General features: G+C 52.6%; 1 protein-coding gene across 1 annotated transcript; it reads right to left on the reverse strand.

The window, feature by feature from the left end:
* Positions 1 to 3971: 3971 nt before the first annotated feature.
* Positions 3972 to 15813, reverse strand: TMPRSS5 (transmembrane serine protease 5). The gene is made up of 12 exons (XM_027772836.1): positions 15717 to 15813; positions 15291 to 15389; positions 14631 to 14750; positions 12616 to 12751; positions 11679 to 11792; positions 10324 to 10367; positions 9475 to 9637; positions 8128 to 8306; positions 6476 to 6574; positions 5891 to 6033; positions 5463 to 5615; positions 3972 to 3980 (listed from the first exon to the last, which is right to left on the reverse strand). The coding sequence occupies exons 1-12, from the start codon at positions 15811 to 15813 to the stop codon at positions 3972 to 3974; spliced, it is 1356 nt and encodes a 451-aa protein (XP_027628637.1).
* Between the last annotated feature and the right edge of the window lie 5809 nt (positions 15814 to 21622).

A 21622-nucleotide genomic window follows, 5' to 3' on the forward strand; every position in this document is an offset into this window, starting at 1 on the left:
TACAGTGACTGAATGCAATTTTTTAAATAACAAAATGAAAGCCAGTGACAGCGTTAGACTCCAGTCACTTCTCAGGAAGCAGAGTCCTGAGAGTGGGCACACTGAGTTTACTTCGGCATGTCTCAGGGAACTAGAGAGGGATCAGACCCAGGATGCCAGGGGAGGGCAGGTGATGTGGAATCTTTCATGAGCAGCCACGGAGCAGCAGGAGGACTGTGAGTGCATGGCTGAGCGAGAGGAGGGGAGAAACAAGGGGGAACTCTGAACACCCACTGCACCGACTTTTAGCATCCATAGCATTTCCGGTTTTGTCAAATGTAGGGTAGCCTAGCACCTCCACCAAGAAAATTCAGGATAGGGCTTAAGAAATGTTCCCAAAGCATGGTAGGCTGTCCCCTTGTTCCCGGAACCCTTCTAGGAAAAGCAGGACTCCACAGAAGGTGTCGTGAAGAGAGCGCCCCACCCACCAGCGTCTTTGAAGGCTGGAGAAGGGATAGAAGAGAGAAGGGCTCCACCGTGGGCATGGCTGCCAGGAGCAACCTTCTTGGGAGGTCTCAGGATGTCTGCCCAGACAGGTGGGATGCTCACTCTGTGGGGAGGGAGCACAGGTTGTCTGCACACAGAGATGCCCTGACGTAGTCCACAATAGGACCTTGGAGCTCCCTCAGCAATTACTACCTCTCCACACAGCTGACTGCCTCGCTGGCCACTAATAATTGATTGCAAATACGTCTCCTTGCTCCAATAAGACAGTTAACTTCTCTGTCACCAGATTCCCTGCAGAGCTTGCCACAGCAGGGCGCCCAGCAGATCCTCATTAAAACCCCTCTGGACCCGTCGTTCCACCCTTCTCTGCCTCCACCCCCAGGCCCTGCATCCCAGCAGCTGGCCCAGGGGACAGAGCTGGCCCGGCCCACTCACTCGTCTTCATTTTCCAAAGAGTTAGACCGACAGATGCTAAGGACGCAAAGTGAGAGCTCCCGAGTCTGCAGAGCGGACTGCCAGCCTCGCAAAGGATCCTGGGAGATACTGCAGGTGAGCAGGGAATAGCTATCAACAAATTCCCTAACTAGAGTTAGAGAAGTACTCTGTATTTCTCCTATGGAGGACATTCGTTTGTAAGATTTAAGTCTGATCATGAATCTCAGGGAGAACTGGCAATCTCTAGGGATGTTGCCTGAGAGGGGTCTCTTAGCATCAAGGTTCAGTCATCTCACCTTAGAAAAGATGCAAAGCCATGCATTACTGCAGGCAGGCGACTAGGCCAGGTGAGCTGATCACCTACCTTCTCGTTCCTCACTCTGTGCAATGTTGGGCCATCTGATTTACCTGTGTGCAAGTTAATGGCATGGATTTGTAGTAAAAAGGCCTCTGGTTCATGTCCTGGCTCTGGTGCTTAATACGGGGGAGGTTGAGGAAGTCATTTAATCTCTCCGCCTTCTTTTAAAAAAAGTGGAAGAATAATAAAAATATCTTGATGACATAGATGTTGTGAGAACTGATACATGAACAGGTTTGTAAAACTGTAAAGTACTATTCAAATGTGACTGATTTTTAACAGGTCATGATGGCTAGCATTAAAAAAAATAAAACAAAAAACTTCCATTGAAATAATAATTGCTGGGGCCGGCAGGTGCTGCACTCCCACATGGCCAACCATGGTTCAAGTCTTGGACCTGGTGGCTTAATTTCCTACTTTCCATGTCCCTCTCTGGTCAAATTTTTAAAAAATAATAATAATGATGAGGCTGGCAGGTGGCATGGTGGTTAAGGGTGCTGGACTCCCACGTGGCTGACTGTGGTTTGAGTCCCAGACCTGGCAGCTTGCTTTCTCACTTTCCTTCTCTCTCTCTCTCACTCTATCCTCTGGTCTAATTTTAAAAATAAATGAATAAAGAAAGAAAGAAAAAAGTTAAATAAAAATAATTCTTTTAAAAATAATGATGATGACTAAAACTAAATAAAAATGATTGCTTTTAAAATAGCAATTGCTATGGTACTATCAGAAACACAAAAAAAGACCATTGTTGATGGTTTGCTGTTCCCTTCCCCCTGCTCAGGGCACCCGCTGCCCCATGGCTGCCTCCTGAGGTGAACACTGAGGGAACCAAAGAGTAAATGCTGCTCTCAGGGTGGAGGCTCTGGGGACATGAACCCAGCCATCGTGCCATTTAGCAGAGCCTCTCCCACGTCACTTCTGCAATTCAACAGCTCAGTCCCAGAAACCTCTTCTCCAGGTAAGAAACCAACAATAAATGGAGATCCTTCTTCTTTTTTTTTTTTTTTTGGAGAGGTTTTTGCTATAGTGCGCGTGCGCTCGCCAGACAGAGAGAGACAGAAAGTGAGAAATCACCCCCCAGGGGGGATGGTCATGCCGCAATCCCTTCTCCTCCATTCTCCTCTCAGGATCTTGGGCACGCACGCACATGCACCCAGCATGAGTTTAAGCCACTGGGTCCGGGACTTGAACCGCGGTCGAATACGTGGGAGTCCAGTGACATAGCCATTACGCTAACTGCTGGTCCCAAATTGAGATCCTTATTCTGTGGTGCACCCTGTGTAAAGGGAGCAGACCCTCTAGGAATGAATAGGTATTACTACAACCCCTTAGAAAAGCAAATATGCTGATAAACTCGCAAAAGTGTACTATTGCTAAACGCTAATTGCCTTTCCTCGGGTAAGCACCATAAAAAAATCATTGCAGGTTTTGGAAAAAAGATTCCAATTGCATTTTAATTGCTAGAGAAGAGAAAACAGGGAAGAGACTTAACCAGGAAAATGCTAACTGGGCATAAATGCAGAAAGAGAGCTCCTCAAGCCAAAAGGCTCAGTTCTGAAACAACAGCTAAGAAGGAGACACGGACCTTGCAGGGAGGCCAGACCTTCCCTACGGGGCATTACTTTAAGTGTTTCTCAGACTCATACTTGAACCTCGGTAGATTAAGCAGATTTAAAGAACTAAATAAACAAGCACAACCCCAAATTCTAGAGTAGATGAACAGGAGTCAGCACCAAAGCTGTAGGAAGCATGGATAGCGAGCCACGTGTGATACTGGAGCCACGTGGGAGGCCTGGGTTTGGATCCTGGGCTGACCTGAACATGCTGGGCACAGCAGGGTGTTCCTGTGATCCTGGCTGGTTCAGAGCTGCAGGGAGTATCACAGCATTTGGAAATCCCATCAAGGGTCCCTCTCTCCTGTCTCTCTTTTACAAGAAATCAATGGAAAGTAAACTTAAACAGAAAGAAAGAAAGAGAGAGAGAGAGAGAAAGAGAGAAAGAAAGAAAGAAAGGGAGGAAAGCAAGTATGGGAGGAAGATTATAATTCTATCTCATAATGTGTGTGAAAAAGAGAAACTGAACAAGAACATGTGCTGCTTCATTTTAATAACAGAAGTCTTTAGACCAGTTCACAGAACTATTTTAAGACCAACACCATACTCCAGCTCCAAGCTCCTAGCTTTACAATGTCCCTGCTGCATGCAGGACCATCCAGAGCCAGGTGATCACAGAAAGTGGGGGTAACAAATGGGGTCTGGGGAAGATCCTGGCTCCCATGAGCTTATTCTGGGATGGTCCTGCCTTGACCCATCTGTCCAGGAACTTCAGAGCCATGGCTCCCCTTCGATGGTCCCTAGCCCACCCAAGGGCACAGGAGAAGGCAGGGCATGGGGCGCCCCTGGCGTCCTCCCTAAAGATGCACAAAGCCAGGGAGGGGAGCAAGCAGGACAGGCTCCCCACTGCTTCCAGCTGCCTCTGTCTTCAGTTCCAGCCTCCCTCCTGCTCCCCAACCTTTCCCAACCCACCCTTCTCCTGTCTTTGAGCCTCCTGGTCTGAAAAAGGGACCCGGAACTCAGGGCCTGAGGGAGGAAGCCCTGTGCCTGGAAGCTGGCCTGTGGGTGGTCACCGTGTCTCTCGCCCAGCAGTCGGAGCTCCATGCCTTCTGCAGCAAGGGCTGCTGTCCCTGCTCCATCTAGTGGACCTGCCGGACACCCCAGGAGTCAAGCTTCATGTGCAATGAGCCCAGGGGAACACTGGGACTTGGGGAAGGACGTCCTGGAGCAGAGAAAGGCGCCTAGCCAGTATCTCCTATCTTAGTGAATAACTATTCAGAACCCTGATTTCCACCTCTATTAAAAGAGGCTAAAACTATCTGCTTCTCTAGGGTTTTGTTTTTTATTGGGGTGGGGGAGGGTTAGATGCTTGCTACGGGGCACGTACATTCGCCAAAGAGAGAGAGACAGTGAGAAGGAAAGTGAAAAGTCATCCTCCCCCCACCCCCCACCAAGAAGGGATGGCCAAGCTGCAATCCCTTCTCCTCCATCCTCTCAGGATTTTGAGTACATATGCACAAGTGCCGGGAGTGATATTCAAGTCACCCAGTCTGGGACTTACACCACTGTGGGCCACGGGAGAGTCCAGGGCTTTAATCACCATGCCACCTACTGGTCCCAACTCTAACAGCTTTTGGTAAGATTTGAATGGGAAGATAGATGCATATGACCCCTCATTCAGACTTCACTGAGGTTTATTATCTAAGTCCTGCCCTGGCGCCCATCCTCGGAGGAAGCTTCTTTTCATTATCCTGTCCTAAGCTAGGCACCCCACCCTACTGAACAGATGAAGTAGAGTGGCTTGCCCAGAGTCACAGAAGGTGTAATTCGATGCAGAAACTACAGGATAAACGCTGAGCTCTCTCCACAGTGGGACACGGCCACTGGTAACTGTCCCCAGAGACCAAGGATGACAGTAGGACAGATAAACACACATAGGTAACACTGGGTCATTCCCTCCCAACCTGGCCCTGTGCTGGACCTGCTGCCTGTCTGCTTTAATCACCACGATAGCATATCGTGTAGTCATGGTGGCTATCACCAGGACACCCAGGGCCACCAAGGCTCCGAACTCACCCAGGTTCATAGGAGACAGCAGATCATGGCTATCAGCAAGTGTTTACAATGCCAGAAATCCAGCGGAGGGACTAGCACGTGGCATAATGGTTATGTGGTCTGGACTCCCACATGACCAACTGCAGTTCAAGTCCTGTACCAGGCAGCTTAAAACACACTGGGCACGTGTGTGTGTGTGTGTGTGTGTGTGTGTGCATGTGTGTGCCCAATATCCTGAGAGGAAAATGGTGGAGAAGGGATTGCAACATGGCTGTCACCCATGGGGCGGGAGGTAATTTCTTGCTTTCTGTCTCTCTGTCTTTGTCTCACTGGCGAGCACACAGAACTTACAGAAAAAAAAAAAACAAAACAAAACAAAAAAAAGAAGAAGAAGAAGAAAAAACCAGTGGAACCGGGGTTTGTAAGCACTACTTCCCTCTTCTCCCACTCTGGGGAACATTCCTGGCACCCTCCCCAACCCTGTAGGGCCCAGGCCTCAGGGACAAGGTTCACAGTGTCTGAGGAGCAGGTTGTTTAGAGGCCCCCCATCCCACTCCAGGGCACCAGGCACTCACCTGAGCAGTGTCGTAGATCCAGTCCAGGAATTCAGCTACGTTGGCATAGACGCCTGGGTGGTTGGGCTCCGCGCAGCCACGACCCCAGCTGACCACCCCCACCAGGTGCCATGTGTCCCCATCTGGGCACACCAAGGGGCCCCCGCTATCCCCCTGAGGGATCCAGGCATGGAGACACAGAGAGACAGCCAGTTAGTCCTTCGTGGTGGGGAAGCAGCGGACCTCCACTGGAAGGACACTCCTTCCGAGGCCCCTCCTCCTTCCCGCAGGGACACCTGCCGGCTGCCCCCTTCCAGAAACCCTTGACGCAGCTTCAGACTCGCCTAGCTGACCCTGCTCCTAGGGAGGTTGTCTCATGCCAGCCACTAAATGCCAGACCAGGGAGCCAAGCTACAGCTCCTCCCCACCCTCCGCCCCACAGGCCGCACCTGGCAGGCGTCGGCCCTCCCGTCCAGGTAGCCAGCACAGAGCATGCGCGGGGTGAGGGCCCCGGCGTACACGCAGGAGCTGTTGCAGAGCTGGGTGCTGAGCAGGGGCACCACTGTGTCCTGCAGCATGTCCGAGCTGTGGGCTGTGAGAGACGCCGAGATGGGAGAGACACAGAGGACATCAGGGAGTGGGGGCAAAGCCCAGGAAGGCAGGGCAGCAAGAGGGAGGTAGGGAAAAGTACCAGAATCACAAACACCCCAAGAGGGAAACCCAGGGTGGGAGCGGGGCGGGAGTGGGAGGAGGAAGACACACACTTACACCCCTGCCTAGGCCATGGACTCCCTGGGACGAGGGCAGGGCAGTGAAAGGGCCCGCCTGGGTTTAGGGAAAAGTTTCCGTGGTTTTTCGCCAGGCAGGGGAGATGGAGCCCCAGGCCCAGCCAAGAGTGGAGCCAGGACATAGCAGACTGGCACTGCCATGTAGCTGGGGAGGTGGAGGTGTCTCACCACGGGGAGAGTGCCGACCCACTCCCCCGTCCCACTCCCCCACGCCCCTTTGCACCGGGGCCCCAGGAGCCGACTCACTGTGGCTGGGGTCGGTGTGGCCCCAGCCAGACACCCAGCACTGCGAGCCCCTGGGGAAGCGCAGCTCCTCACTCGGCAGGCACACAGCACCCACGGTGTCTGTGGAGAGGCAGGTGTTTCCCGCTCAGGCGCCCTCTCCTCAGTCAGAGAGGACCCAGGCCTGCCCGGTCCTCCTCACAGCCCTCCTCAAAGGTCCTGCTTTCTCCATCAGCAAGGTCTCATGTCCCACCTGGGGCCACCAGTCAGAAGCCATGTCCAAACTACAATCCCACGTGCATGGCGCCCTCTAGGGGTGGGCAGTGTACCTGCTGCCCATTCCACACCTGGGCTCGCAGGGGGAAAATGGAAATCCCTCTGGCACCCAGCTTCCAACAAGGACCCACTTTGGCTTTTCTCCAAGGGGCCTGATCGCTCATGGGGCAGTTTTCCAAAAAGAGTCACACATCCTGTGGGTGGTGCCTAACACGACTTCAGGCAGGACATAGGCATGCCATTAAATAAACAGTGATTCGTGTGGGGAGAAAGTTATCTCCTTTTCCTCGTCCAGGGCCTCGACGAGGAAAAAGCCACAGAATGGAGTCTGTCCCTCTCACAGTGCCCGTCCACCTTCCACGACACAGATGCAGCCAGAGGCCCCTTCCACAGAGGACTCTAGCTACTCGGGATTAAACACTGACTTCTTTCCGTGCTGTGTATTTTCATGGTTACCATCTATTTACTAAACAGGATGTAGGTTCTCCAGGTAGGTGATGTTTCCTTTTAAATATACTTATTTATGTCCATTTAGAAATACTAACTATTGAACAACTTTACATTCATATATGGTGAAATCTGCAAAATGTAAAGAGTAAATGATGGGATTTGGGGAAGCCAAGTCTACAGGTGACAACGGGAGGGAGAAGGGCCGCGTATATGTGAGTGTACAAGTGTCTGTGAGTGTACATGGATATGCACGTGTGTACATGAGTATGTATGTGCACGAGACCAGGTGTGTGTCTGTGTGAGCATGTATGAGTGTGTGTAGATGAATGTGCAGTGTGCGTGCATGTTTCTGTGAGTGTGTTTGTAAGGGAATGCCCTGCTCACATGTGTGTGCTGGTCAGGGAAGGCTGTTACAGGGATGGCTGAAGCCTGGGCTCACCCTTTCAGGGAAAGGGGTCCCGGCCTCCAAGTCAGGACACCAGGCTCAGGAACTGTCTGCCAATGACCCTGGGCAGAGTCACTCCTGTGTCTAAACTTCAGTGTCCTAGCCTGTCTATACCTGCTTCTTCTACCTGTCAGGTTTGTTAGGAATAGCCAAGGAAAGGAAATTGGGAAAAACCAATCTCATTAACTGTGACAGGTTGCAGAATGCCTGGGACCTGGGACCAGCTTGGGGACAGGGCAGAGTAGCCTGCTGGTAGATGAGGCATCTGGGACGCTGGGCCTGGGACCTGCAGGTAATCTCACCTGCAGCCTGGGTGAGAAAAGGGCCTGAGCCTTTATCTGTAACAGAGCCTAGACAGGAGCTGGTGCCACTTTGGGTCCAGGTGATGCCAACATGAAGATTTCCGGCCCTAGAGAACCTTAGCCATCAGCCCACTCTCTTCCTCCTAGTCCCTGCTCTGCCTGGCCCCATCCCCCAGCCTGCTCCCTCCAAACCAGCACCTCACCCGAGAAGTCGAGCGGAGTCTGGAGCCGCAGGAGGGCGACGTCGTAGTCATGGTTCTGGGCGCTGTAGAAAGGGTGGGGGATGATCCTCTCCACCATCACCCCCTGGTGTGGCTTGACGTTGCTGTGGCTGACCAGCCCCGCGTGGACCCGCCAGCTGGACAGGCGGGACAGCCTGAAACTGCACGGGGGCAGAGAGGTTGACGTAGGCGAGGTGGTGTGTGGAGAATGCTGGCCAGAGAGACCGTTAATGGGGGTCCCATCACCAGGACCTGAGGACCATGCCTCTGTATCACCCCAGCAGCTGGCCGGACACCGGGCATGCAGTCGGAGCTGCATAAATGCTGGCAGGCTGACAGACAGACAAATGAGACACTGTGGGTCACCTGTCACCACCACCCTCCCTCCTGCATAACCTCCTCCAAGTTTTACAGCAAACATCAAAGGGCCTCTACGATGTCAAAACTCTAAGCTGAGTTGAAAAAATTTCACTCAGTCCTGTCACCTCCCTTTCTACGTGTGAGCACAGGGAAGGCGCTTTTCCTCCCAGCCTCAGTTTCCTCGTTGCCCCGCCTGCCACCAAGAGCTCATCATCCACTCATTCACTCCTCCAGCTCAAGTGTGCTAAGCACCTACTCCACTCCAGAGACTTTCCTAGGCCCTGGGACACAGCAGTGGGGAAATCTACAAAGGGATTCTGGGGTATGTGAGACCTAGTCCTTGCTCCCATGGAGGGACAGCTTCTAGTCTAAATGAGAAGAAGCCCGTTAGACAGCGACGTGGAGATGGTTCCATGAGAGTGGTGATAGACGTTACGAAGTGCGCAGAGCCGTGATGGTGAAAGCATTTCAAAAAGCTAGCAGCTGGGGAACCAGCAGTTAGCGTAATGGCTATGTCGCTGGACTCCCACGTAGTCAACCGCAGTTCGTGTCCCGGACCCAGTGGCTTAAAACACGCCGGGCGCATGTGCGTGCATGCCCAAGATCCCGAGAGGAGAATGGAGGAGAAGGGATTGCGGCGTGGCCATCCCCCCTGGGGGGTGATTTCTTGCTTTCTGTCTCTATGTCTCTGTCTGGCGAGCGCACACGCCCTATAGCAAAAATCTTTCCAAAAAAAAAAAAAACCTAGCAGCTGAATGCCTATGAAGAACCAATCTTTGGATTGTTACTGCTGCTTGTGCAGACTCGTTCTTGGCCCCGAATGGGGAGAACTTCACTAACACCGTACGTGCCCACCTGGAGCAGATACCTGGAGGCAGACAGTTCTGGGCATGGACAGTTTCTGCAGGACATACCAACAGCCAAACACAAAAGACGAGACCCTCTCCTCCCCGCAGCCCCCAGGCTTGCCTGTGTATGCAGTGTGCAGCCGTCACCACCCAGTGCGGCGCCAGCACGGAGCCCCCGCAGGCGTGCCGGAAGCCCAGCATCACACTGGCCTGCCACGGCCAGCGCCCAGGAGCCACGGCCTGCCCGCCGACTATCCGGGAGGCCAGCGGCCTGGCCCCACATGCTGCAAAGGGAGAAGGGTGAGACAGAAAGAGAAAGGGGGGCTGTCAGCGTGGTCCTCTCGGGGAGCATGGCCCAACACCCAGCCCCAGAGAGCCAGTGTGGACAGCTGCTGCCTGAATCTGGGGGACAGGAAGGCATAAGCGCCAGTTACACACCCACCTGCCCCCCCAGGTGCCCCAGTGCCTGGCGAAGTGCCTGTCTGATAGTAGGGCATCGAAATGTTGGTGTGTGGACGGACGTGCAGGACAGACAGGTGAATGAATGAGTGGGAAGCCAGATGCCAGAGCTGCCCAGGCTACTGCTCACTGGGCCCCTAATCCACCACCCGCCCTGGCTCCAAAGTTGCTAACAAGTGACTCAGTAGCTAATAATAATTTCATCTTTGTGGCTCTCTGGAGGGACGGGGGAGTGAGTGTCACAGGTCAAGGCAGAGTGGATGGTAGTGAAAGAAGGATGTCATCTGCTAGTCTGGTGGCTGGTGGGACTAGTGGGACCCGTGACAGCTTTAGAACAGGCTCTGCCTGGGCAGAACTGTATCTGAAGGATGGGCCCAGCAGACAGATGGGGGACCCAGGACCCCCAGCCAGACTGGGTGAGCCTCTCCACCTCACCTTATCACACTCAAGGTGGGGGGGGGGGGACTCCTTCCTCCCACCGCCACTCCCCAGGGTCCAAGACTTGACTCACCCGAGCATTTGAGGGAAACAACCTGGCCAGAAGCGCAGCTGTTCCTGCAAAACACAGGCACCAGCGAGAACCCGGGCAGGGTCCACCTTCAGGCCACGCTCATCCCGGGCCTGGGGTGGGGTGAGGAGGGGTTGTAGCTATTCCTACAGCTGTCCTGTAGCCATAGTCTGAAGAATACCACCATTTTCTTCCTGTCTCCCCACATAGGTCAAGGGCCCCCTCAAAACGGATCCCAAGACAGCCACACCCAGTCTTTCTGTCTCCAAAGGGCCACAGAAGGAGTTTCTGGTCCTTGAGGGTTGATGTGGGTGGGGCCCACAGGCTGAAGTAGAGCCTGTAGGTGAGGGAGCCCGGCCATTCCCACTAAGTGGCCCCGACTGCAGTGTGTTCTCTGGATGAACGAGTGGATGCAGGAGTGAACGGGAGCCAGGGCTGCGCACCCCAGGCTCCTCCCCGGGCTTGTGGTCTGGGCCCTGTTGTTCATATTCTCACTCTCTTCTCTGCCATCCTCTCCCTCAACATAAGCCTCAACTCCCTTTTGACCAAAGCCCCCTTCCCTCCCTTTACTCATCTCTTGTCCCCTGTGGCCCTGTGCCTGGCCCCGTTCAATCTCCGGTTTCTCAAACCTGGAGCCCTCCCAGCTCTCCTGGAGGGGTTGGTCCTACTCTTATGCCCCCTTGCCCACCAGATAGCTAGCACAGGGACCCACTGAGCAACTCCCTCGTCTCCAGTAATGTCCCCAAGGGTGGGCCCTCAGCACAGGGCCTGATGGGAGGGGCCTGAGGGAACAGTTCGGGTTGGAAACATGGGCACACGGAGGTGTCTCTACAGTGGTGAGGGAGGAGCCCCCTCCAGGCCAGGGCAAAGACCATCTCAGCTTGTGCCCAGGACTTGGGGAGGGCCTGCTCCAGTCCAGAGACCTCTTCTCTGGGAGACTCTCGGGCTCCAAGCAGCTCTTAGCCGGAGCAACTCAACCACCTCTTTCTGAAACAGCAGAATTAGCCAATAGAGTGTGTTGGGATTCAGAGAACACGTACTTGGGAGACAGGAGCCTGGTATAAAGTCTTAGCTTAGCTGCCTATTATCTAGGTGACCTTGGATAAGACCCTTTAAAATCATAAGCCTCAGTTGGCCAACCTGTAAAATGGAAGTGAGAACACCATTTCCACTCCTGAGACTGAAACAACCAACCCTGCATTTCTCATGGAGGGCAATGATGCATGTGACGCTGGGAGGGCACGACTCTTATTCCTGCTTGGGAAATGTTTCTATATCGGAACACTAATGTCCTCGCCTCGAGACGGACTCCAGGAAGTAAGGGACCCCACTCACCTCTCCCCCCACTGAAGCCTTACCTGGGCTGCCACACCTCCTCCTGGGAGCCTCCCAGTCTAGGAAAGAGCTGAGCAAACCCCTGGGAGCTGTTGAGCTTGATGTCGGACAGGTTCACGGCCTTGTGGTAAGTGAGTCTTGGCAGAAGAGGGGAAGAGGACAGGAGAAGTCATACCTGGAATCTGTACTAGGCACTATACCAGTACAGGGGCTGAGCAAGACGGCAACGATGACTTCTGGGATTTACATTTGTTAAAAGCCAGGAATGCTTGGGTCCAGCAGGTGGCATGGAGGTTAAGGCAGCTGGATCCCACTTGGTCAACTGCATAGTTCAAGTCCTGGACCTGGTGGCTTGAAAATCATGCCAGGTGCATGGGCTTGCATTCTCAAAATCCGAAGAGACTGGAGGAGAAGGGACTGTGGCATGGCTATCCTCCCTGACAGATGCCTTCTCTCTCTCTCTCTCTCTCTCTCTCTCTGTCTTTCTCAGGTGAGCACAACAACAGCAAAACATAAAAAGCAGCAATTCTCAAAACAGGGAGACAGGCTGGGACACTGTCACGCCCAGAGGCCAGAAGATGGCCAAAATGACCTCTGGTCCTGTTGCCTCAGGGTTACATGGCCGTCTGTGGTTCAAATCCCAGCCACGGCAGCTGGATAAACACTCCAGGCACATGTGCCTGTCTGCCCAAAATCCCAACAGGATGGAGAAATGGAGAGGAGGGGACTACAATATGACTATGGCCATTCAAGGGGTGCTTTCTCTTTCTCCCTCTCTCTCTCAGACTCTCAGTCTCTCTTTGGTGAGTACTTGTTCCTTCTGGCAAACTAAAGAAAAAAAAATGACCTCTTGTCATTTCATTAGCACCTCGACAGTGACAGGCAATAGCGGGCTCCAACTCCCCGTCCCCCGGCCACCAGCCTTCCTCCCTACCCAGGTCCACGTGCAGCTCCCGTTACCTGAGATGCCCCAGACTCCGGCAGATGCGCACCCCCAGGGCCAGGCTCCAGCCCTCATGGCAGACCAGGAGCCAGTCTGGCCGGGCCTTCACCTGTACTTCCAGCAAGAAGCCCTCGCTGCTGGTCCTGAAAGACACTGAAACCACAGCATGGAAACCACACCCCACCTGCGGCAGGGGTCAGGGAGGACGAAGGCAGGTCCGGATGGCGGGGGTGGGGGCTGGACCTGGGACTCTGTGGGACCTGAGAGGGCCTTAATGACGGCATCTGAGTCACCCGGTGTGCAGCTCCTAGTTCCCTGGAGTGTCAGTCAGGCCTAAGAACAATATAACCTCTACCGGTGGGCCATTTCGGATGTGTGCTTTCACCCAATGCTTTAAGCATGCTCTATCACTTGTCACAGCAGCCTGTGCCATCAAAACCACCATCTTCTCCATTCTGTGAGGGAACACTACACAAAGAGGTGAGAGACTGAGATCGCCACATCAAGTGATGGATCCAGAACTTAAGTCCAGCTCTCCGATTTCAAATCTTGTGGCAATAATAGTTACCATTCACCAAGTGTCTGCTTTTCCCAGTATGTTACGGACTGAATCGTGTCCTCCCAAATCCATATGTTGAAGCCCCAATCTCCAATATGACTGTATTTGAAGACAGAGTCTTCAAGGAGATAATTTATAACCCCATGTACAGGGTCATAAGGATGAGGTCCTGAATCATCAGGGCCGGTGTCATTATAAGAAGAAGGGACAGTAGAGATTCCCTTTCTCCTCAAGAACAGAGTAAATGTCCAGCGAGAGCCCAGCAAGAAGTCTGCCACCTACAAGTGAGGAAGAGAGACCAAAGTTGCATGCCTTGGTCTTGGACTTCCAGCCTCCAGAACTGTAGGAAAATGAATGTCTGTGGGTTAAGCCATCCCGTCTATGGTATTTTTGTCATGGCAGCCCTAACAGACATGGGCTCTGTGCTAAGCTCTTTTTGTACATGAGCTTATTTTGTCCTTACAAGTTTAAGAAGTAAATATTTTTATTTTCATTTTATAGAGAATAAAATAGAAGCTCAAAGAAGCAATGACTCAATGTCACATAGTTAGCAAAAGATAGACTCCACGGCTGGCCCTGTAGCATAGCGGTTAAGGGAATTGGATGCCACATGACTGGAAGCAGATCAAGTCCTGATCCCAGTGGTTTGAAAAACATGCTGGGCAAGCATGCATGTGTGCCCCAAATCCCAACAGGATGGAGAAATGGGGAAGGGAACTGCAGTGTAACCATGCCCAATGGGGACTGCTTTCCCCTCCCCACCCTCATCTCTCTGTCCCTCTCTGGTAAGCACATATCATCTGGCAATGTAAAAAAAAATAAAAAATAAAAAATAATTAGGTGGGTCGGCAGGTTGTGTGGTGATTAAAGGCACTGGATTCCTACATGGCCAACTGTGGTTTGAGTCCTGGAGCTGACAGCTTGCTTTCTCACTTTCCCTTTCTCTCTCTAGTCAAATTTTAAAATAATAACAAATGGAGTTAAATAAATAAATATTTTTTTTAAAAAAAAAATAGGCTACCATGTTATTCTAATTAACATCTAGAACTTATTCTAATGCCTCTGGACAGCATGTACTTCTTATCCTCTAGTCTCACCTGAGGGAGAGGACAACATGGAATGCCATCCCCAGGCCTCTAGGTGGCCCTGCTGGCCACACACTGGTTCCTCCCATATACCTGGCTCACTCTGCCCCAAACAACAAGTGCCCATCCTTCCTCCAGCCTGCACTACTGGTCATGGCCCAGCTAGAGATCAGGATTGTCCTCAGTGAGTGCTAAGAACCCCAAATCAGTAACCAGCTCTGTAAAGGTAGGCCTCATCACCAACCTCACTCCGGAGGAAGGAGAAGCATGGGGAGCAGTGAGCTGGTGGCCGTCATCTTGATCTTCTTGCCCAGCCTAGAGTGGGGGATCCCCAAGATGAGAAGGGACCCTGGCAGGGATAGTGTCCCATAGTTTTGGGGTGGCCCACCTGTTTTGGGAAGTGAGGGGAGCAGGGCTTCCTCACTGCTGGCCCCGGAGCAGCTCAGAGTCATCTCATCCGGCAAGGTCCCGGGAGTGGGCTGAGAGGCAGCTGGCCACAGATAGAGCACTTTGGAGGAGGACAGAGAGAGAGCGTGGAGACAAGGGGAGGGCTTCTCAAAGGAGGGGCCGAGCTACAGACCAAGACACTCCAGGGCTAGGTGAAAACAGCCACCTGGGGACCCCTCACACACCTGCCTCAAACAAGACCCCACCCAACATGCTACGGAGAGTCGTGGCCAGCACTGTCTCGCTCTCTTGCACTCTCTCTGTCTTTCTTTGTCTCTGTCTCTCTCCCTTTTTCTGTCTCTGCTTCTATTTCTTTCTCTCTCTCTCACTAGGATAGATTTCTAGAAAAAGCTTGACTTAGGGCCCCCTAGATCATCCATTCAAGGGCCCTACATTTCTCATGATACATCCCCATGCTCTTCCAGTGGACCCAAGTTCCTTCTGCTGCAGTGTCCCCCTCCTCCCCCAATCCACACAGAGTGTTGAGGAAGGAGACGCTGACCCATCTGTCTTAGCACCTGCTCAGCACTGGCTTCTCTTCAGCCTCCCCCAGATCCTATTCTTTGTCCCTCCCAGACCACAGGAGCATCCCAGCACTGACCTAGGAGCCACGAGCCGACACCCACACCAGCCAGCAGCCCCAAGACTCCCAGCACTGCACTGCAGCGTCGCACAGAACACCAACGCCCGGCCTGTAAGACTGAGGGGAACAGAGAGGGCCGTCCAGGCTCTGCTCCTGCAGACCAGCCTCACTCCACATTGAGACACCCACTTGGCCCAGCACCCACTGAGGTCCCAGAGGAGGCTTCCCTTGCCCATTGGCCCAGGGTGGGTGCCCTGGTCACTGCAGCACTCAGAGCCTTCTCCACCTCACAATGGGAAATAGGGACAAAAGCCTGCTTGGGGACAAAGCAGGACATGGCCTCTCCCCTCACCACTTGGGGCTAACCCAAAAAGGCCTGGGGGTGTAAGAAGACGGCCTTCACTGCCCCTGCCCTGCCATTCCTCGTTGCCCGTTCCGGCCTACTAGGTCGCTGCAGGTCTCCCAGCTCTGCTCTGAAGATCTTCGATCCCGGGCCCTCTTCTGCATGCTGAGCCTCCATAGGTGCTTGGCCATCCAGCATCAGGCTCTGGGGACACATTGTCAGACATCAGGATCCCACAGGAAAGAGTTCGGGAGAAGTTCTAGCCCACCCAAGTCCCCCTCCCTAACCCGGGCCCTGCCACACTGCCACTTGCAAGCCTGTATTCATCTCAGGGTCTCCCTGTGTGTCCCCACAGGCACCGCTCCAGGCCCTCTCTGTGCTCCCAGAGCCCAGAATCACACCTACCTCACTCTCAGCCCGTGTCAGAGCCAAGGTCTTGAATCCAGATTAGGCCCACTCCAAATCCACACTGGTAACCACTCCCTCATCGAGCCTCCCACGAGCACTATGGTACCTGCCGAAGTGCCTCAACATCCCTCCAAAGAGCGTCCAGATCCCAGCCCCTCCATTCCCCCGTGTATCAGAGGAAGACGTGCCCTTCTGTATTCATCCACCCACCCACCCATTCATTCATCTTGTAAATGCTATTTAGTCCAAGCACAGAGGCCACTACGGGGGAGCGTAGTAGGGAGTTCAGGATAAATCATCATGCCTCCCTCAACTGCTTCAAAGAATGTTCTAGTCATGAAGATAAATAAACAGACTATGTTAAATGACTAGAAAAGTTCAGCTAATTAATCACTGACCTTCAGAAGACTATCATCTTTCTTCTCATTGAAGAGATTAAGGAGGACTTCCTAGAGGAGGTAGCCACTGAGACAGGCCCTCATAGATGATTAGGGTTTGAAATTATATACATGAGCATTGGGTGGTTCAGGCAAAGGCAAAGAGGACTGAGTAAGCAAAGGCATATGGGGAAGAAAGCACAGAACAGAGCTAGTTGATGGTATGGTGGTTAAGGCACCCGGTCCCATTTAGACAACTTTGTAGTTTGAGTCCCAGACCCAGCAACTTGAAAAACACACCTGATACATGTACATACATGCCCAAAATTCCAAGAGGAGAATGGAAGAGAAGGGATTACAGTGTGGCCACACACACCCCCAGGCGTGATTTCTCAGTTTTGCTCTCTGGTGAGTGTACAGGCCCTATAGCAAAAATTTTAATAATGAAAATTTTAAAAAGAAAGAAAGCAGAGAACAGAATAACAGTAAGTCATCTGTAGGGATGTAATTCATGAACCATGAAGAAGAGTAATGAAAAATAGGCTCTTAGAAAAACCACGGGACAGCTCAAAGCTAGGTCTACAGCCTACCATGTGAGCTTAGACACCGCAGGTCATCTCCCCAAACTGACATTTTCTCACTCATCAAACAAGAGTGATGGAGGCCAGCAGGTGGCACAGGGGCTAAGATGCTGGACTCTCACATGACTGACTGTGGTTCAGGTCCCAGACCTGGCAGCTTGCTTTCTCACTTTCCCTCTCTCTCTCTCTCTCTGTTAAATATGCATGGCCTACAGAAAATTGAATAATAATAATTAATTAATTTAATAAATAACTCTTTTTTTTAAAAAAGTGGAGACTTCAGCTTCTCAATGAGTGTTTTCCTTCCTGTAGTGTCTCCCTCCACTATTTTCCATGCTGTAGAACCAGAAAAACCATCCAAAAATGTAAATATAAACACGTGCACCCCATTTTTTTAAGAGAGAGATTTTTGCTCTAAATTGTGTGTGTTCACTGAAGAGACAGAGAAACAGAAAGTAAGAAATCAACTCCTGGGGGGATGGCCATGCCGCAATTCTCTTCTCCATTCTTTTCTCACAATGTTGGGCAGGCACGTATATGCGCCCAGTGCGAGTTTGAAGCTGCTGGGTCCAGGGCTTGAACCACAATTGACCATGGAAAAGTCCAGCAACATACCATTACACCATCTGCTGGTTCCAAAGTTCCCCAACTTTAAAGTAGTGAGGGGAATCTCTGTGGCCTTCAGGATCAATCTAGAGCTCTGTGCCAAGGCTGACCAGGCTCTCTGGGAGTTCATCCTCCTCGCCTCTCCCCTCACCGTCAGCACCAACTCCCTCCACAGTGGGATGCGGGTCACAGTGACATCCCTGCCATTCCTCTTACAGCACTCTGACAGCATGGAGCCTTTGCACCTGCTGCCCCCTTGCCCACGTAACTGACTCCTACTGACCCTTCAAGACCCAGCACAGGGACCAGCAGTTAGCGTAATGGCTATGTCGCTGGACTCCCACTCTACCACGGTTTGCGTCCCGGACCCGGTAGCTTAAAACTCACGCTGGGCGCGTGTGTGTGCGTGCCCAAGATCCTGAGAGGAGAATGGAGGAGAAGGGATTGCAGAGTGACCATCGCCCCTGGGGGGTGAGTTCTCGCTTTCTGTCTCTATGTCTCTCTCTGTCTGTCTGGCAAGCACACGTGCCCTATAGCAAAAACCTCTCAAAAAAAAAAAAAAAAAAAAGACCCAGCACAACGGGCACCTCTCTAGGGAACATCCTCTGATGCCTGCAGACCTGCTGTGGCTCTGTACTGTGCTCATTCACTTCTCTATCTCCTTCCTCACAGGTCTATGCATCCCAGGGCCTAGTTCAGAGCCTAGCACAAAGCGGGCATTGAGTCAAAGTACACTGGATGAGGAAAGGAAAGAAGGAAGGCGGGATGGAGGGAGAAAGGACTAAGGCCGGCTAAATAAGATAATGTGAGTAAAATAGCTTTATAAATTATCAGCACAATGCAAAGTACAGCAAAAAAAAATTTCTTTAATGTTTTTTCCATAGGTGTGTGCACTCAGTGGAGAGAGACAGAGACAGAGAGAGGGAAAGTGAGAATTCACTTTCCAGGGAGATGGCCATACTGCACCCTTCTCCATTCTCTTCTCGGGATCTTGGGCACGCGCACACATGCACCTGGTGTGATTTTTAAGCTGTCAGGTCTGGGACTCAAACCACGGTTGACCATGTGGGAATCCAGCACCTTAACCACTATACCACCTGCTGGCCCCAAATATTAATAAGAAATATACATGAGAAGACCAGCTGGTGACAAGGGGGTGTGAGGTTTAGGTTTCTTCTCTGGGGATGTGGCTTCCCTTGCGTCCATGTCCCTCTGAGCAGAGAGGCAGGGCCTGGTCTCGGCACAATTCTGGGATATGCCCAGTCTCTCCTCCTGTCTCAGGATTGAGGGACTTGGATTTAAGCTCAGCCTCTGAACACACTGGCCTTACCTTAGGGATTGCCGCACCCCAAAACCCAGCTCCCTGAGCTCATGCAGTAGCCTGGGAAAATAGCCTTTCATGGTACCTGACCCTTGGTCCTCTTTTTGAGAGGCCGTTCAGTGCAATAATGATGCGCAAAGCTCTGCCCATGCATGAAACACTTGGCTAGGCCAAGAGGACAGAGGAAGAGAATCAAAGGCAGAGGGGGGGCCCCCGCTGAGCCCTGCTAGGAGCCAGCCCCTGCACCAGAACCGCCCAGGGAGGCTGGATTTCCAAGGATTCCCAAGGACAGCAGAGAGAGACGGGCCAGAGAAGGGAGAGCAGAGTCTCAGCCTTACCATTCGGCTCAGTGGCGCTGACGTAAAGCCTCAGGGTCTGTGAGGCAGCGTTCTGCTCCCGTTCTTGGGCCGGCATTGACTGGCTAGCCTTTCCCGCTTGTTGGAGTACGAGGTCTCCCTGGTTCACACAGGCTCCTCCCTTCATCCCCTCTCCACACACACACAGACACGCGCCAGAGAGACAATAAACCCTGCTCAGGACCCGTGAATAGGCCCCTTGTTGCAGGAAAGGGGCCAAGGGCTGGGCTGGGCAGCCCCAGCCACCCCCACCCCTACCCCCCATCTGCTAACTAGAAGCTCAGAAACAGAAAAAGGTTACCGGGAGGAGGGGAGGCCAGCTATTGTTGCTTAGCAACCAGGTCCCTTGTGCCAAAAAGTGTGCCCCATGCATGCCCGCACAACCCTCCCTGTGTGCTGACAGGGCTGGATTGGAGACTGGCTGCACGTCTGTGAGCACTCTGGTTTCTCTCTCGCCTCTCCATGGGCTGGCTGTCACCACGGTGGAGTTACTGGGGTGATGATATGGGATCTCTGTCACCTCTCTCCCTAGGGCGCACCTGTTGCCCCGATTCCAGGATTACAGCCCCTCCACCCTGTCTGCCCTGGGAGCCAACTGTGTGCACAAAGTGACTCAGGGCCTCAGTCCAGTCACCGCTTCTGTCCTCCGTCTGTAATTCACAGCTGACCTCTGTCCTCATCACATTATGTGCGGAGAGCTCTGGATGGTGACCATAAACTCAGTTGACATGCTGAGTGTGTGAGGAAAAGGAGGAGCAAAAAGATAAAGCCTGTGGGGGGGAGGCTCCACCGTAATGATTCACAATCACTACTACTCGTGGATGCGTCTGTGCTGGGCCCCAGGCGAAGAGCTCTATATTCGATATTTCATTTAAACCTAACACCAGCCCTATAAGAAGGCACTGCTGTGTTCGCTTTGCAGCTGAAACCAAGGCAAGTGGGAAAACAGGAGTTGGACAAAGGTCTGGCTTGAAAGCCTGTGTTCTTAAATGTCCCACCTAGGGGACCTTGTGAGGCAGATTGGAGGAGGGAGGGCGGGCTAGGCTGTGAGGCCTCCCAGGACAATATTGTCCAGTTCGCTAACCTGAACCAGCCATGCATCTGGAACTAGCGTGGACATGGGGGAGGGAAGGAGAGACAGAAACTGCTATGTAGGAAAAGTGAAATGAGAGGGACGAACACGGGGAGGAGAGGAGAGGAAAAGCTGACTCCTCCACCCAGAGACAGCTTCACGGTGGAGGAGACATTTGAGTTGAGTTCTGAGAAATGAAAGGCAACCACAGAGCGGGCACTGAAGGTACATTGCAGGAGGCCAGCTCCAGGGCACAGGGCACAGGACCCTGAGGCAGGGTCAGCAGCCTGAGTTCCATGATGTGAGCTGAGTTCTGGGGTGCAGTGAGGCTCGTGTACCTGAACCTGAGACTGACGCTACCTAACCAGGCCCTGCCAACTTGGGCTCGGGAGTCAGGTGGAGGGAAAGACTCTGGGAAAGGCAGCCAGACTGACCAAGGCGCTCCATCATGGGGTAGGAGATACCCACGGCACTAGAAGGGTGACAGATGCACGCCTGGAAAATTAGGGCGAATTTCTAAATTTTCCAAGACAAACCAGTGAGCCCTGGGTTACTTTGGGCTTGATTTTTTCCATTGGAGATTCCCCAGAAGATGATGGCTATTTGACTCTGATCTATATTTTTAACTTGCCAGAGCGGGTGCGTGCTTGCCAGAGAGAGACAGAAACAATGCCCCTCCCCAATGGGGCACAGTCCTGTCAAAATTCCTTCTCCACTTCTCCATCCTGGAGGGATTTGGGGCATACATGCATATGTACCCAGAGCATTTTCTTTTCTTTTCTTTTCTTTTCTTTTCTTTTCTTTTTTGGAGAGGTTTTCGCTATAGGGCGCATACGCTCGCCAGACAGACAGACAGAGACAGAGAGACAGAAAGCGAGAAATCACCCCCCCCCAGGGCGGATGGCCACGCCGCAATCCCTTCTCCTCCATTCTCCTCTCGGGATCTTGGGCACGCACGCACACGCGCCAGGCATGAGTTTTAAGCCACCAGGTCCGGGACGCGAACCGTGGTCGACTATGTGGGAGTCCAACAACATAGCCATTACGCTGACTGCTGGTTCCCCCAGAGCATTTTCTAAGCTGCCAGGTCCTGGATTAGAATCTCACTGTCAGCCCCATGGGATCTGGCCACCTTAACCACCAAGCCATGGGCTGGCCCCCAAGGTGGATTTTTTTCCTCACAGTTCTCTCGCACAGGCCAGTGGCTCTTGACCCTAAGTATAAGTTGGAATCCCCTAAGGATCTTGTTATTAAAACACTCATCTCCTGGCCCCATCTGAAACCTC

Source organism: Tupaia chinensis, unplaced genomic scaffold (genome assembly GCF_000334495.1).
Source record: "Tupaia chinensis unplaced genomic scaffold, TupChi_1.0 Scaffold000311_2, whole genome shotgun sequence".
NCBI classification, from domain to species: Eukaryota; Metazoa; Chordata; class Mammalia; order Scandentia; family Tupaiidae; genus Tupaia; species Tupaia belangeri.